Source organism: Antedon bifida, chromosome 3 (assembly GCF_963402885.1).
Source record: "Antedon bifida chromosome 3, ecAntBifi1.1, whole genome shotgun sequence".
NCBI classification, from domain to species: domain Eukaryota; kingdom Metazoa; phylum Echinodermata; class Crinoidea; order Comatulida; family Antedonidae; genus Antedon; species Antedon bifida.
The window spans coordinates 20,061,726-20,081,278 of NC_136228.1; the positions used below are offsets into that span (position 1 = coordinate 20,061,726).

General features: G+C 31.3%; 1 protein-coding gene and 1 long non-coding RNA gene across 2 annotated transcripts; both read left to right on the top strand.

The window, feature by feature from the left end:
- The first annotated feature begins 437 nt into the window (after nucleotides 1–437).
- On the top strand, nucleotides 438–1,082 carry LOC144836830 (uncharacterized). Its single transcript, XR_013611378.1, has 3 exons — nucleotides 438–492; nucleotides 715–735; nucleotides 1,010–1,082. It is a non-coding gene; the product is annotated as an uncharacterized LOC144836830 (long non-coding RNA).
- A 13,381-nt stretch (nucleotides 1,083–14,463) lies between these two features.
- LOC144837206 (uncharacterized) lies at nucleotides 14,464–15,242 on the top strand. The gene is made up of 3 exons (XM_078692222.1): nucleotides 14,464–14,646; nucleotides 14,856–14,951; nucleotides 15,094–15,242. The coding sequence occupies exons 1-3, from the start codon at nucleotides 14,469–14,471 to the stop codon at nucleotides 15,240–15,242; spliced, it is 423 nt and encodes a 140-aa protein (XP_078548348.1). The 5' UTR covers nucleotides 14,464–14,468.
- Nucleotides 15,243–19,553: the final 4,311 nt, after the last annotated feature.

Consider the following 19,553-nt stretch of genomic DNA (forward strand, 5'->3'; position numbering starts at 1 on the left):
GTATCTGTGACGCTGCCAATTAATTTACCAGGAGAGGTTCCACCACAAAGCTACTTGTCAGATGATGAAAAAAACGCAAAACTTGAGAAAATATTTGATAGTGCCATTTGTAGACTTGCCTGTTATTGGGATATGAAGAATGACGGTTACCCTATCAAGCCGATATCTGTTCTATGCAGGCCATCATCAGCAACTTATTCTGATGACGACAAGCTTGACATAAAGAAAATAAATGAAATCCCTGAACTGTCTAGCATTCTGTCAGAGTACAAATTTCTACTCCAACATGCCATAAGAAGAACAAATTTACTCAAATTTGTAAAATGTGAAGATGCATCATGTCTTATTTTCTATTAATTTTAGATTTGGATGTTTATGACCGTGTCATAGTTTTTGAGTGCCACCGTACTAAACGTAATGTTAATTCTTATTTTACAGCCAAAAAGACTGTCGAAAAAGCAGCCGAAGAAGGAAATGTAGTGAAAAAAATATGTTAGTATATAGTTTTTAATTTAAAATTGGCTAGATAGATAATAAATTTTAAGGGGAAGGGAAAACCCAATATAAACGGTATATGCTGCAAAACAATTTATAATTAAAATGGAAAGGTAGAAAAAAAATCGATTAGGAAATACTATTTACCTTGTTACTTATATTTGTTTACCATGACACATACCAACATAAAATAAACTGTATTCATTTTTTGTCCCCTAGCACTGAAACAATTGAGGGAAGGTAAGCATTATTTATTTTTTTATTATTTATTATTTCGCCACTTTCAAACAACTTCTTAAATCCCACCTTTTTAATTTGCCACTTTAATTTGTTTTGCTTTTCTTTTTGTTGTTAATTGTTCAACGCTTAGAGGCGTCCAGCATTTAGCGCTATATCAAATTGAACATTATTATTATCATTATTTAGCATATTTCTTTTATTAAGAATGATTCATCCAAATGTTTTTTCGACTGTTTTTAAACTTGTTTAACATGATTTAGCTTAGCTTATACAGAAAGAAGGGTAGCAGTTCGCAATACAGCACTAATCCAAATGAGGGATTTCGCGCCATCTGCACCGATTGAAACTGGTGCACCTACACCACCGACGACGGCAGCACCTACACCACCACCAACGACGGCAGCACCTACACTACCAACAACGACGGCAGCACCTACATCACCACCAACGACGTCAGCACCTACACCACCGACGACGGCAGCACCTACACCATCAACAACGACGGCAGCACCTACACTACCGACGCCTGCAGTACCTACACCGACGACAGCAGCACCTACACCACCGACGACGGCAGCACCTACACCACCGACGCCTGCAGCACCTACACCACCGACGACTGCAGAACCTACACCACCAACGACTGCAGAACCTAAACCACCGAGGACTGCAGGACCTACACAACCGACGACGGCAGCACCTACACCACCGACGCCTGCAGTACCTACACCACCGACGACTGCAGTACCTACACCACCGACGACTGCAATACCTACACCACCGACGACTGCAATACCTACACCTTCACCAAACATCCTCAATTGCCACATCCCCTCCTGCATTCGAAGCCATGTACAATGCTTTAAGGAGGGAAATGAACCAAATGAGTGAAAAGGTAAACAATGCATTTTTGTCTAAAAGTTTTGTAAATCTCCAAACAGGAGGCCAGGTGCGGCCTCAAAATTTCCATTGATCATACATTTCAATAACTATCAATCTATAGTTTCTCCTATATTTCATTATTGTTTTTAATTGTTTGTGTTACTATGATATTTTTTTATGTCCTTATGACAGCATACAAGTTATAAAAAGTTGCCTGTAGTAATTATATTAATTTCCCATAACAAAAAGTCTTAGTAGTTATAGCTCTATAGCGGTTAGCTTTATAGTCTATCCGGCTTAGTAGATATAGAGCTGTCGCCTATTTATCACCTACTAGTAGATAGATATTTGATAGATTTTTTATAGTCGTTAGTAGATTTTTGCCTCATTAGCATATTTCGCGATGATATTAGTAGGCGACACCTACTAAATACAACTATTATTAGACTACCAATAATCTATCTAGAATGGATTCTTAATTGGCTATTATTTGGCTTTTAAAAATCTACATTAATTTGCTATTTATGGGCTATTAAAAATCTACTAATTAAATGACTATTATTGGGCTATTTAAAATCTGTATAAATTGGCTATTATTTGGCAATTAAAAATCTACATAAAATGGCTATAATTTGTCTACTTAAAATCTACATTATTTGGCTATTAATATACTATTAAAAATCTACTAAATAATTGGCTATTATTCAGCTACTAAAAATCTACATTATTTGCCTATTATTGGGCTATTAAAAATCTACATAAAAATGGCTATTATTTGTCTACTAAAAATCTACATTATTTGGCTATTATTGGGCTATTAAAAATCTACTTAAAAATGGCTATTATTTGTCTACTAAAAATCTACATTATTTGGCTATTATTGGGCTATTAAAAATCTACATTATTTGCCTATTATTGGGCTATTAAAAATCTACATAAAAATGGCTATTATTTGTCTACTAAAAATCTACATTATTTGCCTATTATTGGGCTATTAAAAATCTACATAAAAATGGCTATTATTTGTCTACTAAAAATCTACATTATTTGCCTATTATTGGGCTATTAAAAATCTACATAAAAATGGCTATTATTTGTCTACTAAAAATCTACATTATTTGGCTATTATTGGGCTATTAAAAATCTACATAAAAATGGCTATTATTTGTCTACTAAAAATCTACATTATTTGGCTATTATTGGGCTATTAAAAATCTACTTAAAAATGGCTATTATTTGTCTACTAAAAATCTACATTGTTTGGCTATTATTGGGCTATTAAAAATCTACTTAAAAATGGCTATTATTTGTCTACTAAAAATCTACATTATTTGGCTATTATTGGGCTATTAAAAATCTACACTATTTGGCTATTATTGGGCTGTTAAAAATCTACTTAAAAATGGCTATTATTTGTCTACTAAAAATCTACATTATTTGGCTATTATTGGGCTATTAAAAATCTACATTATTTGGCTATAATTGGGCTATTAAAAATCTACATTATTTGGCTATTCAAAATCTACATAAATTGGCTATTATTGGGCTATTAAATATCTACATTATTTGGCTATTAAAAATCTACTACATAATTGGCTATTAAAAATCTACATATAACTATTATTGGGCTATTAACAATCTACATATAGCTATTATTGGGCTATTAAAAATCTACATATAACTATTATTGGGCTATTAACAATCTACATATAGATATTATTGGGCTATTAAAAATCTACATATAAAGTGGCTATTAAAAATCTACATAAATTAACTACTGTTAATTTAGATACTTAAAATCTACAGAAATTAAAAATCTAATCTTTTCTGGCTATAATACAGATACAGAACAATAATTCATCTTATTGGCAAATAACAAATGTATAATGATTAAAAAAATAACAAATTAATTTTTTTCCCGTATTTGTAAACCTTAATCTTGTCCATACATATGCGAGTCCGAAAACTTTAAGCACATATTTTAACTCAGTTGGACATGTAAAAGGAAGAATACCAAACAACAACAGTTACTTTTGTAACAATTTAGACTTATTAAATGAAACAAGACATTAGTAACCAAATATACAGTATACATTTTATAAATTTATTTAACAAAAAATTAAGATAGTACAGTATTTGTAAACCTTAATATCTTAACCATAACATTGCACATGTTTTAACTCAGTTGGACATGTGACAGGAAGAATACCGAGTAACAGAGCAACACTCATCACTTTTGTAACAATCTAGACTTATCAAATGAAACAAGACACAGTATCCAAATATACAGTATACATTTTATTTAAACTTCAAAATTCAAAACAATTCCTGAATGGAATTAGACCAGACAATAAGAAATGCACCAAATATTGTCACTATTGACATGAAAAATTAATTACGCAAAAGCACACTTCACCATAAATTAATCATCTTTGCACTTGACCATCAAATTTGTACTAGTATAGGTTAAAGATCGTCTCTCTGAAAAAAATAAACATTTTTTTGTTGAATATGCCATTTGAATTTTGCTATACAAGGGCTACCTACCAGTAACCTATTAACAGACTATAAACAAACTGATAATAGCCAGTAACTATTAATAAACTATTTATTTTATATACTTAGGCCTACTAAGAATTATTACAAATAGATACAGTAGATATAGCTAGATGACCTAGGCCTCTAGGCCTAGATACTGCATTAGAAATCTATTATTAATATCACAGTTGTAATATCTATCAACTGCATACTTACAATAGCTATACTAGGGCTACCAATAATCTTAGGCCTATTAACAAACTGATAATAGGCCTAGGCAGCCCAGTATAACTATTTAGTATTAATATTATAAACTAAAAAATCTATTTTATAATTGAACCCTGGGAAGTAGGCCTACAACAAACAGGCAATGTAGGGCCTAGGCTAACTAGTAGTAGGCCTATAAGCCTAGGCTATAAAGTATATTAGGCCTAGGCTAGGCTATTATAATTATAACTTGAATGAAAAATGCCAAGTACAATTTAAAAAAGACTAGGCCTGGGCTAGGGCCTACCTAGCTTAGTAGCCTAGCCTACTAACTAATACAGGCCTGGCTAGGTTATAGAGCCTACTAGAGGCCTACTAGCCTAGCTTCTAGCCTATCAAAAAGGAACACTTTAACTTTAACAAATAAAATGTAAAGATATGGATTGATTCACTTACCACTAAACTGACATTGTGGTTGGAATAAAAATAAACATTCATGGTCTGATCGAAAAGGCCTACAACAAGCGAATGCTCCTTTTTTTCTCTGATCATCTGCATCGTGCATGCTGCTGCTGCAAAAAAGAAGCGGGAATTTGGGTGTAACAATTGTTATACACACGCACTAATATATAGACAACGGCTATCTATAACCTATTAACAAACTACATTTTACATTTAACTTATATTCCATACCTACTAAATATCTATTATATATAGATAGATGGAGGCTACTACAAGTCTATTAGAAATCTATGAGTAACACCGTTTTGTATTATCTATCAACTGTCTACTTATAATAGATAGACAACAGCTATCTATAACCTATTAACAAACTACATTTAACTTATATTCCATACCTACTAAATATCTATTATATATAGATAGATGGAGACTACTACAAGTCTATTAGAAATCTATGAGTAACACAGTTTTGTATTATCTATCAACTGTCTACTTATAATAGATAAACAACAGCTATCTATAACCTATTAACAAACTACGTTTAACATATATTCCATACCTACTAAATATCTATTATATATAGATAGATGGAGACTACTACAAGTCTATTAGAAATCTATGAGTAACACAGTTTTGTATTATCTATCAACTGTCTACTTATAATAGATAGACAACAGCTATATCTATAACCTATTAACAAACTACGTTTAACATATATTCCATACCTACTAAATATCTATTATATATAGATAGATGGAGGCTACTATAAGTCTATTAGAAATCTATGAGTAACACCGTTTTGTATTATCTATCAACTGTCTACTTATAATAGATAAACAGCTATCTATAACCTATTAACAAACTACATTTAACTTATATTCCATACCTACTAAATATCTATTATATATAGATAGATGGAGACTACTACAAGTCTATTAGAAATCTATGAGTAACACAGTTTTGTATTATCTATCAACTGTCTACTTATAATAGATAAACAACAGCTATCTATAACCTATTAACAAACTACGTTTAACATATATTCCATACCTACTAAATATCTATTATATATAGATAGATGGAGACTACTACAAGTCTATTAGAAATCTATGAGTAACACAGTTTTGTATTATCTATCAACTGTCTACTTATAATAGATAGACAACAGCTATATCTATAACCTATTAACAAACTACGTTTAACATATATTCCATACCTACTAAATATCTATTATATATAGATAGATGGAGGCTACTATAAGTCTATTAGAAATCTATGAGTAACACAGTTTTGTATTATCTATCAACTGTCTACTTATAATAGATAGACAACAGCTATCTATAACCTATTAACAAACTATGTTTAACTTATATTCCATACCTACTAAATATCTATTATATATAGATAGATGGAGACTACTACAAGTCTATTAGAAATCTATGAGTAACACAGTTTTGTATTATCTATCAAATCTACATTATTTGGCTATTATTGGGCTATTAAAAATCTACATTATTTGCCTATTATTGGGCTATTAAAAATCTACATAAAAATGGCTATTATTTGTCTACTAAAAATCTACATTATTTGCCTATTATTGGGCTATTAAAAATCTACATAAAAATGGCTATTATTTGTCTACTAAAAATCTACATTATTTGCCTATTATTGGGCTATTAAAAATCTACATAAAAATGGCTATTATTTGTCTACTAAAAATCTACATTATTTGGCTATTATTGGGCTATTAAAAATCTACATAAAAATGGCTATTATTTGTCTACTAAAAATCTACATTATTTGGCTATTATTGGGCTATTAAAAATCTACTTAAAAATGGCTATTATTTGTCTACTAAAAATCTACATTGTTTGGCTATTATTGGGCTATTAAAAATCTACTTAAAAATGGCTATTATTTGTCTACTAAAAATCTACATTATTTGGCTATTATTGGGCTATTAAAAATCTACACTATTTGGCTATTATTGGGCTGTTAAAAATCTACTTAAAAATGGCTATTATTTGTCTACTAAAAATCTACATTATTTGGCTATTATTGGGCTATTAAAAATCTACATTATTTGGCTATAATTGGGCTATTAAAAATCTACATTATTTGGCTATTCAAAATCTACATAAATTGGCTATTATTGGGCTATTAAATATCTACATTATTTGGCTATTAAAAATCTACTACATAATTGGCTATTAAAAATCTACATATAACTATTATTGGGCTATTAACAATCTACATATAGCTATTATTGGGCTATTAAAAATCTACATATAACTATTATTGGGCTATTAACAATCTACATATAGATATTATTGGGCTATTAAAAATCTACATATAAAGTGGCTATTAAAAATCTACATAAATTAACTACTGTTAATTTAGATACTTAAAATCTACAGAAATTAAAAATCTAATCTTTTCTGGCTATAATACAGATACAGAACAATAATTCATCTTATTGGCAAATAACAAATGTATAATGATTAAAAAAATAACAAATTAATTTTTTTCCCGTATTTGTAAACCTTAATCTTGTCCATACATATGCGAGTCCGAAAACTTTAAGCACATATTTTAACTCAGTTGGACATGTAAAAGGAAGAATACCAAACAACAACAGTTACTTTTGTAACAATTTAGACTTATTAAATGAAACAAGACATTAGTAACCAAATATACAGTATACATTTTATAAATTTATTTAACAAAAAATTAAGATAGTACAGTATTTGTAAACCTTAATATCTTAACCATAACATTGCACATGTTTTAACTCAGTTGGACATGTGACAGGAAGAATACCGAGTAACAGAGCAACACTCATCACTTTTGTAACAATCTAGACTTATCAAATGAAACAAGACACAGTATCCAAATATACAGTATACATTTTATTTAAACTTCAAAATTCAAAACAATTCCTGAATGGAATTAGACCAGACAATAAGAAATGCACCAAATATTGTCACTATTGACATGAAAAATTAATTACGCAAAAGCACACTTCACCATAAATTAATCATCTTTGCACTTGACCATCAAATTTGTACTAGTATAGGTTAAAGATCGTCTCTCTGAAAAAAATAAACATTTTTTTGTTGAATATGCCATTTGAATTTTGCTATACAAGGGCTACCTACCAGTAACCTATTAACAGACTATAAACAAACTGATAATAGCCAGTAACTATTAATAAACTATTTATTTTATATACTTAGGCCTACTAAGAATTATTACAAATAGATACAGTAGATATAGCTAGATGACCTAGGCCTCTAGGCCTAGATACTGCATTAGAAATCTATTATTAATATCACAGTTGTAATATCTATCAACTGCATACTTACAATAGCTATACTAGGGCTACCAATAATCTTAGGCCTATTAACAAACTGATAATAGGCCTAGGCAGCCCAGTATAACTATTTAGTATTAATATTATAAACTAAAAAATCTATTTTATAATTGAACCCTGGGAAGTAGGCCTACAACAAACAGGCAATGTAGGGCCTAGGCTAACTAGTAGTAGGCCTATAAGCCTAGGCTATAAAGTATATTAGGCCTAGGCTAGGCTATTATAATTATAACTTGAATGAAAAATGCCAAGTACAATTTAAAAAAGACTAGGCCTGGGCTAGGGCCTACCTAGCTTAGTAGCCTAGCCTACTAACTAATACAGGCCTGGCTAGGTTATAGAGCCTACTAGAGGCCTACTAGCCTAGCTTCTAGCCTATCAAAAAGGAACACTTTAACTTTAACAAATAAAATGTAAAGATATGGATTGATTCACTTACCACTAAACTGACATTGTGGTTGGAATAAAAATAAACATTCATGGTCTGATCGAAAAGGCCTACAACAAGCGAATGCTCCTTTTTTTCTCTGATCATCTGCATCGTGCATGCTGCTGCTGCAAAAAAGAAGCGGGAATTTGGGTGTAACAATTGTTATACACACGCACTAATATATAGACAACGGCTATCTATAACCTATTAACAAACTACATTTTACATTTAACTTATATTCCATACCTACTAAATATCTATTATATATAGATAGATGGAGGCTACTACAAGTCTATTAGAAATCTATGAGTAACACCGTTTTGTATTATCTATCAACTGTCTACTTATAATAGATAGACAACAGCTATCTATAACCTATTAACAAACTACATTTAACTTATATTCCATACCTACTAAATATCTATTATATATAGATAGATGGAGACTACTACAAGTCTATTAGAAATCTATGAGTAACACAGTTTTGTATTATCTATCAACTGTCTACTTATAATAGATAAACAACAGCTATCTATAACCTATTAACAAACTACGTTTAACATATATTCCATACCTACTAAATATCTATTATATATAGATAGATGGAGACTACTACAAGTCTATTAGAAATCTATGAGTAACACAGTTTTGTATTATCTATCAACTGTCTACTTATAATAGATAGACAACAGCTATATCTATAACCTATTAACAAACTACGTTTAACATATATTCCATACCTACTAAATATCTATTATATATAGATAGATGGAGGCTACTATAAGTCTATTAGAAATCTATGAGTAACACCGTTTTGTATTATCTATCAACTGTCTACTTATAATAGATAGACAACAGCTATCTATAACCTATTAACAAACTACATTTAACTTATATTCCATACCTACTAAATATCTATTATATATAGATAGATGGAGACTACTACAAGTCTATTAGAAATCTATGAGTAACACAGTTTTGTATTATCTATCAACTGTCTACTTATAATAGATAAACAACAGCTATCTATAACCTATTAACAAACTACGTTTAACATATATTCCATACCTACTAAATATCTATTATATATAGATAGATGGAGACTACTACAAGTCTATTAGAAATCTATGAGTAACACAGTTTTGTATTATCTATCAACTGTCTACTTATAATAGATAGACAACAGCTATATCTATAACCTATTAACAAACTACGTTTAACATATATTCCATACCTACTAAATATCTATTATATATAGATAGATGGAGGCTACTATAAGTCTATTAGAAATCTATGAGTAACACAGTTTTGTATTATCTATCAACTGTCTACTTATAATAGATAGACAACAGCTATCTATAACCTATTAACAAACTATGTTTAACTTATATTCCATACCTACTAAATATCTATTATATATAGATAGATGGAGACTACTACAAGTCTATTAGAAATCTATGAGTAACACAGTTTTGTATTATCTATCAACTGTCTACTTATAATAGATAGACAACAGCTATCTATAACCTATTAACAAACTACATTTAACTTTCCTTCCATACCTACTAAATATCTATTATATATAGATAGATGGAGACTACTACAAGTCTATTAGAAATCTATGAGTAATACAGTTTTGTATTATCTATCAACTGTCTACTTATAATAGATAGACAACAGCTATCTATAACCTATTAACAAACTACGTTTAACATATATTCCATACCTACTAAATATCTATTATATATAGATAGATGGAGACTACTACAAGTCTATTAGAAATCTATGAGTAATACAGTTTTGTATTATCTATCAACTGTCTACTTATAATAGATAGACAACAGCTATCTATAACCTATTAACAAACTACGTTTAACATATATTCCATACCTACTAAATATCTATTATATATAGATAGATGGAGACTACTATAAGTCTATTAGAAATCTATGAGTAACACAGTTTTGTATTATCTATCAACTGTCTACTTATAATAGATAGACAACAGCTATCTATAACCTATTAACAAACTACGTTTAACATATATTCCATACCTACTAAATATCTATTATATATAGATAGATGGAGACTACTACAAGTCTATTAGAAATCTATGAGTAATACAGTTTTGTATTATCTATCAACTGTCTACTTATAATAGATAGACAACAGCTATCTATAACCTATTAACAAACTACGTTTAACATATATTCCATACCTACTAAATATCTATTATATATAGATAGATGTCCCTGTCTACATAAAAACTCTTAAGGTGAAAAATATCTATTAAAAACTACTACAATGGTGTAGCTTAAAGACCTACTTTAAATAGTGCTACATCAACTATGATACAACTACTTACTGTGTACTTTTAATAGGTAGTACCTATTATGTCACCTATCTATTTTATGTAGTCAGAAAGTAGTCAAAGAAATTATGATAAAATCCTTAGTAGCCAAGAGAAAAAAACTACTAACGGCCTATTAAGCCTACTAAGGATGGAGCTATTTCTATTAAAGACTATCTAAATATACTTAGTTATTTCGTTATGGGTTTGTTCGTAGTCCTACTCTGACAAGGTCTTGGCAATGTGTAGGTCGTCTTGCAATTACGTCAAAGCAACAAGGGTGCTGGTGTCGAAAGAGTTTAGCATCACAGAACAACAAACAATGACAATCAGTGGTTTTGCAAAGGGGAGAGAGGTTGGCCAATTTGATCCGGCAAAAGTTGAGAAAATTAGAAGTAAGTTTAATATTTTGAATCAGTACATTATACTCTAAACAACATTTATTATGGGGTTTTAAATAAGTCATGGTTGTTTTCAATAATGCCAAGTGGTTGTACCACCATTCACATCATAAAGAAGACTAATATTACAAAACTGATTCATGGTTCGTAGTCTAGTAAAAACATTATTTTGTTGCAGACTGTGTATGTCAGCTATTTCCTGGAACACGCATTTCCGATATTAACAGGATTATCGGAAAGAAATGTTTAGAAAAAAGAAGGCAAGTACAAAACTTTATAATATTTTTGTGAAAACCGGTACTTATACAACTGTTTTCGTTGGTGATGTTTTGTTAATGAGAGTGTTCTGTAAATAGCTTTTTTTAATGTAGATTTAAGTAAATTTTTTAAACATATTTAACAACATTATCATTGTTAATTTTACTGTGTATTACGCGCCTAGGTTTTATGAATTGTGTAAAATAATATTACAGTTTGCCTGTGGAAAAAATAAATGCATGAAATGAAAATAACAAGTTTATTAATTAACAATTTTTAGTGAAATATGTCAATAGCATTACTTTTTTTCTTTTTCAGATTCTCAAACATTGCCATCACTTGCTAACAATAGCCAACAATAATATGGGTTACTTGATGCACTATACACGAAATTTCAATTTTAATATTTACCCTTTTCTTTAATAATATTGCTTACAGACATACAATTTATGTTTTCATGATTTTCTTATGCTGTCAATTACTGTATACAGACCATTTTAAATACTGATTAATAATGTGTTTTTTACTCCACTAAACTTGTGATGTATTCCATTTTGTTAATTTATGCTCATTTTTTAAGTGTTAGTGATAGAATTGATGTGGGTAACAGATTTTGGATTTGTGACGAAAATTTATTTTATGTACACATTTGTTAAGTTTTTTCTATAATACCTTGATAATATCAGACAGTAGGTCATCAGCCATATATTTTATTCACAAAATGTACATTCAGATTAATAAATAATTGTTTATCAATATATTGTATTATCATTTAAACACATTAAACAAATCTATTTAAAAACAACCATTGTGTATTGTTTCTTTCTTCTTTTGTGGAGGTTAATTTTTTACGTCAACACAGTTCGGAACCCTTTTTAGGACCGTGGGAAAATGGTCACGACCGGCCTAATCGCGACCGGTTTGACAAACTTAAGTGCTGTAATTAATTGTTTACGCCGATATGCAATAGTTTTTTTTAAAAAAAATTCAGAGGGTATGGTTTCACTAAACAACTTAAACGATTCACCCCGCAATCAAACCTGGTTACGGCCCTGTAAACTGACCTAATATCATAGATATAATATTCCAGTACTGGAGAGCTTGTTATTGGTCGTTTAAACTGGCCTAATATCGTAGATTTAATATTCTAGTACGTAGTAGAGCTTGTTATTGGTCGTTTAAACTGGTCTAATATCGCAGATATAATATTCTAGTACTGGTAGCGGAGCTTGTTATTGGTCGTTTAAACTGACCTAATATCGTAGATATAATATTCTAGTACTCGTAGTAGAGCTTGTTATTGTTCGTTTAAACTGGCCTAATATCGTAGTTATAATATTCTATTACTTTGTAGTAGAGCTTGTTATTGGTCGTTTAAACTGACCTAATATCGCAGATATTAATATTCTAGTATGGTAATAGAGATTGGTATTCAGGGGTGGATCCAGGATTTTGTGAAAGGGGGGGGGGGGGAGCAACTGTAGAGAGTCCACACCACCATGGCTGGGGCTGAGTTGAGGCGATTTTGAAAATTTAACACCTCTAGATGGTCGGAAATGGCACTCTGACGTTAAATAAATGTATTAAAAATTGATATTTTAAATATGAAAACTGAGGTACTAGCCTATTAAAAGGTGACATTTTCCCTTTAGGCCTATTTTGAGTAAAAGCGTCACAACAGGGCGTTTCGCGAAAGTCAGCGTTTGCTTGTCCAGGGCCGTCGACAGGACCTGTTATTAAATGACGCCCCAGATGGCCGGAAAAAATGGTACTCTCGCACATAAAATTCATGATAAATGGTACCTCTAATTTGCAGGAAAAGACACTCTCATATGTAGCATGCTACCAATGAGCAAAACGATCATACTTTTTCCCTCCAATAAACACACGTGACTAATTACAGGACGATATAACATTTTGTTGCCGATTTCATTCACTCAGTATTTAGTTTTGATTGCGTTGCGTTCAAGTTCAATGCGAACGTACATCTAGGGGAAGCCCCGCAAATTTAATGTTTATTATAGCTCAATATTTATTTACATCAATTTGTTGAAGAAATTAAATGTATAAATATAAATAGGTATTGATACAGTTTAGTACCCTTAACAAACAATTTTTAAAACTTTCAATTCAAGAAACATTTATTGACCAAATATTATATCATTACAATTGTTGGCATATAAGTAAAAATTTGGTCGAAAGACTACAAGAAGCCCAATTGGCATGTCGCTGTAGTCCCTCTTTTTTATACAAATAATAACAATAATACTTAATATAAACAAATTGTGATCTTAATTATTTCATGCTTTCCGTCTCATGGTTAATATTTGCTTTCTGTCTCATGGTTATTTTATTTCGTTTAATTTAACTAGCCGTTACGTACATTACAGTATATTAACGCATGAAATGATTATTATTATCATTATTAGGCTAGGACATTAGTTATAATAACAGTGAAATTACACTATTTTTATTGTTCCCTGGTTATATTACTTATCCGTTGAGTAGCCCTAACAAACAATTTTTAATTGAATCTTATACTTAATATCTATGAAATTCAACCATTAGTTAGTTAGTGGTTTTAGGTTAGGCTTAATTATTTGATTTTAGGCCCTAACCAATTTGAAAATCAATTAGCATGCACGTAGACGTCCTATAATTACGTAAACGTTAATTATGATAAAGCAAAAACTCACTAGACAATTCTTAATTTACAGGTGTGCAAAATGGGCCCAGAACACACTACGCGCGGATTTGAGAAGGAAACCAAGTTCCTATTTACACCGTAATTGCAACTTGTGCAATATTCATTTCGAAGAATCTCAAATACTGATGGTCACAAGAAGACTTGTATGGAATGCAGTCCCTACAATATTTGATTTCCCAAATCCACCACACCAAGTAACAGTGCGGCGTAAATTACCCACAAGACACTCGGAGGCAGTTAACACCAACTCCAGAAAACAATTACTTAATGTTCGAAAGTTACAGACTGTTCACCGTGAAACAAGTAAGTGAATATAGTACTAGTGTACTAATAAAACACATTACAATAATTAAATTGTGAAGGTTCTTATTTTCTTCCTGATACAAAAATATCGTTCATTAATGTTCTCTTTTTATACTTACCGTATTTGGCCTGTCAAAAAAAAGTTATGTTGGCATTTAATATTTCGTTGTGTGACGTGGTACTTATTCTTAATTGTTGTTTTTGTGTAGGGGCTCCCCGTCATCATTCTGATCATAACTATGCTATGACGTCTACCGTGACTCCTTCAACACAAGACAAGACTGAAGATGAGTGCCAAGTTCCAAGTAAGCATTATATACCCTATAGATTGACTGATTGGATAACTGACTGACTGATTCCAACTACTACTATTATTAATATTATAATAATAATAATTATTATTATTATTCTCAATCACAGATGTATGTGTTCCCTTTTTATTTCCAGATATACCGATACCCTTAAATGAGACGCCGGCTAGACAATCATGTCCGTCAACTTCAAGACATGCCAGTACTTCGAAATATCGAGTGAGGGTATGCCGACTTAAAGCAAAAATGAAGAAGATACAGTCTACCATCATTGAACTAGTATAATTCAGAAAGCTAAAACCTACACTAGACATGAAACTCGTCACTTTGACGAGTTAGTTATCCGCACCACGACAAACGCCACGTGCACGTCATACGTTGGAATATTGCACACAGATAAAGATTATGGCATTATGACAAGAACTGAAGAATATGATATGCTGTTAGTGCTGAATTCTGTCAATTTTGTGGCATATAGTATATACATGCAAACAGTATAAGCTGTATACATATTACATACAGTGTAGAATAGGTGAAATTACGGGACCCGCCATTTATTCCAATTTTTAACATGGCGACGGTATCAAAATGAAACACTTAGATAGCAATTTCAGAAGGAAATTATCTCAGGAACAACATATTAACGTGTAGAAGAAATTTGAATACGTAAAATATAGATGCGCACCCTTTTAAATGTGATGAACTATTACGCAAAATATGAAAATACGACTTTTTTTATTCAACTGGCCATATGATGACGTCACAACATCCGATTGGCAAAATGTTTACATGAATTCGTATCTACAATCCAATAGCTTCCAGAAAACGTTTTGATCGTGATTATCACATTTTATTCTTACGAGCTATTACAGATTAAAATTTACTGTAAAGATGAAATTAATGACCCACGTAATTAAAATTTTTAGGCATGATGACGTCATAAAAATTAAAATATTTTTATCTCATGCTAAAGAAAGTTGATTGACCTACACAATATATAAATGTAGGAGAAAAAGGAATACAGATAAGCGTGATGCGCTCCATTGAATGTGATGAGCAATAACGAAAGAGACAAAAATCCTATATTTTACATTCGTGTGGCCATACGATGACGTCACAATGTTTTTTTAGCCTTATTGATGCATGATCCGATATCTACAACTCATCAACTTCTAGATTTTGTAATAAAAATAAACGGTTAACGGTTTACTTTAGAAACTATGACTGTTTAAAAAAAGACATAATTTTGACGATTTTTTAAGCTTTTTCATAAAAAACGCGCAAGAATTGTCTAATTCAACGTGTTCGTATGGCGTTATTTAAACTGGAAAAGGTCTAAATTGTTTTCAAAATTACTAGGAAAGGCTTGAAAAATATAATTCAAGAGAAAAAAATATGTTTTTAACGCTACGTGCGCACCGCGCGCGTAAAAAATTGCGCGCCCGTGGGAATTTTTGACATGCTCAAAATGACAAGAAACGCGTAAAAAGTTGATTAGAAATTAATTTTGCGCATTTTGAAATTTTAAATGCGCGTGCGCGCGTAACTTCTTGTGAAACATGCCATTTTTAATCCGTAGAAAGTTTGCCCCTGATATGACTTAAATTTTGTCAAAGTGTCAATACTAAATGACTTTTGGTTTTTAATCTATGATCAATCATTGAAATTCATAAAAATGCGCGTAAGTCACGTTGCACAACTATGACGTCATTCAAAAATAGGAGGTGCACAACTTCACGTAAATGCCCATATGTTGTCAAAGTTATGAAATGTTATGTTTACACATTTTAGAGGAACACGACTCACAAAAAGGAAGGAAGGAAAGAAGAATAATACAGAAAACTAGATTTGAACTCGTCACTACGGACGAGTTAGGTTATCCGCAGCGCAAAAGCCACGTGCACGTCATACGTTAGAATATTGCGCGCAGAAAAACGATTAAGCCATTGTAAAAATGTTAGTGCGCTCTCTATTTTGCGTCACGTCAAAGTATATACGGTATACACTATATTCTGTATACGTACTACATACAGTGCAGAATAGGTGAAAATAAGGGACCCAAGTTATTGATGCTTTTGGACATGATGACGTCATCACAATTTAAAAAATGGTAGATTATGCGAAAGATAATTGATTGGCCTAGACAATATAACAAAATGGGGGGAAATGGAATACGGATAAGTGGAGATGCGCTCTATTAAATGTGATGAGCTATGCGAAAGAGACAAAAATCCTATATTTTATATTCGAGTGGCCATACGATGACGTCACAATGTCTGGTTAGCCATATCGATGCATGATTCGATATCTACAACTCATCAACTTCCAGAATATGCAATTTTAAAAAAGTTCACCACGTAGTTTACAATCTATGACTGTTTTAAAAAAGGCAAAATTTTGACAAATTTTTTAACTTTTTCATTAAAAACGCGCGCAAATTGTTTAATTCTACGTGCTCGTATGACGTGATTTTAAGTCGAAATTGATTGAAAATTGGTAAATTTACTAGAAAAGGCTGAAAAAACAAAAATCAAGCAAAAAAAAGATGTTTTTGCGCTACGTGCGCACGTGCGCGTAAAAATATTGCGCACGCGTGGGAATTTTTGAAATGCTCAAAATGACCTGAAACGCGTAGAAAGTTGATTAGAAATTGATTTTACGCATTCTGAAATTTTAAACGCGCGTGCGCGCGTAACTTTCTGTGAAACATGCCATTTTTAATCCATAGAAAGTTTGCACTTGATATGACTTAAATGTTCACCAAGTGTCATTACAAAATGACTTTTGGTTTTTAGTCTATGTTAAATACGCAAAATTCATAAAATCGCGCGTAGCTTACGCTGCGCGACTCTAAAGTAAAAAAACGAACTGTCCTGCACTTCTACAGATAGAGGTAAATCTTCTGACAAAGTTATACGATGTAATGTTGATCAGAATTTGAGATACACGTGACACAAAATTCTGGGAAAGAAAGAAGAATAACATAGAAAACTTAACTATATGAACCTCGACAATTATTATGCCATCCTATGACATGAAATAAATATGTTTACAGTGCTGAATTGTACCTATTATGTAGCATACACCATATTGCAGTATTTTACAGAATAAACTGTATATGTTATATACAGTGTAGCATAGACAAAATTACGAGACCCATCTTTTAAATCCAATTTTTAACACGATGACGTCATCAAATTGACATATAAAGATAACAATTTTAGAAGATAATTATCTAAAAATTTACATTAAAACAAATTTGAAGAATTTTGGGCACGTAAAAGTGAGATGCGCTCTCGTTTAAACGCAATGAACTTTTACGCAAGAGATGAAAATATGACTTTTTGAATTCAACTGGCCATATGATGACGTCACAACATCTGATTGGCAAAATATTCACATCAATTCGTATCTACAATGCAATAGCTTCCAGAAAACGTTTTAATTATGATTATCACTTTTTATTCTGACGAGCTATAACAGATTGAAATTTACTGTAAAGATGAAAATAAGTGACCCACGTTATTTACGTTTTTAGACATGATGACGTCATAAAAATTAAAATATTTTTAATTCATGCGAAAGATAGTTGATTAACGTAGACAATTTTAAAATTTCGGGGGAAATGGAATACGTATAACCGAGAAGCGCTTTGTTGAATTTGATGAGCAATAACGAAAGAGTAAAAAATCCTATATTTTACATTCGTGTGGCCATACGATGACGTCATAACATCCGAGTGGTAAAGGTTCTGCATGAATTCATATCTACAACATATCTGCTTACATATTAAATTTTAAAAATTGGGGGTCGTGAATGATCCTGAGGAGCTATAATAGATTAAAAATAGGCTTAATTTTGACAATATGTTGTCACTTTTGCAACTAAAACGCGCGCAAATGGTCTAAATCAACGTGTTCGTATGACGTCATTTTAATTTGAAATGATGTTAATCTTTTTTTAAAATGACTAGAAAGGCTGTAAAATCATAATTCAAGAGAAAAACACATGATTTTGATGCTCCGTGCGCACCTTACGCGTAAAAAATTTTGCGCGCGTGGGAATTTTTGACATACTCAAAATGTCATGATCAGCGTAGAAAGTTGATTAGAAATTAATTTTGCGCATTTTGAAATTTTAATTGCGCGTGCGCGCGTAACTTCTTGTGAAACATGCCATTTTTAATCCATAGAAAGTTTGCCTTTGATATGACTTTAATTTTCACCAAGTGTCAATACAAAATGACTTTTGGTTTATAATCTATGACCAATCATTGAAATTCATAAAATCGCGCGTAACTTACGCTGCGCGACTCTAAAGTCATTAAAAATATGGAGGTGCACAATTTCACGTAAATTTCCATATGTTGACCAAGTTATGAAATGTCATGTTTACAAGAATGACAGATATGCGTGACACAAAATTCTGGGAAAGAAAGAAGAATAACAAAGAAGATAAAAAAAGAAACGTGACAATAACAAGGGTTATCCGCAACTAAGTTGCGGATAACCAAAAAATATTGATCTCATACAATAACAAGGAGTTATAGGTTTTGTAGAAAGATGTTTGTCCTTCCACACCCAAGATCACTGAAAA

Excerpts from the sequence above, each read along its gene's own strand:
- LOC144837206 (XM_078692222.1), top strand. The coding sequence starts at position 14,469 with ATGGTCACAAGAAGACTTGTATGGAATGCAGTCCCTACAATATTTGAT. Across the intron at positions 14,647-14,855 it reads GACTGTTCACCGTGAAACAA|GGGCTCCCCGTCATCATTCT; the intron begins GTAAGTGAATAT and ends GTTTTTGTGTAG. Across the intron at positions 14,952-15,093 it reads AGATGAGTGCCAAGTTCCAA|ATATACCGATACCCTTAAAT; the intron begins GTAAGCATTATA and ends TTTTATTTCCAG.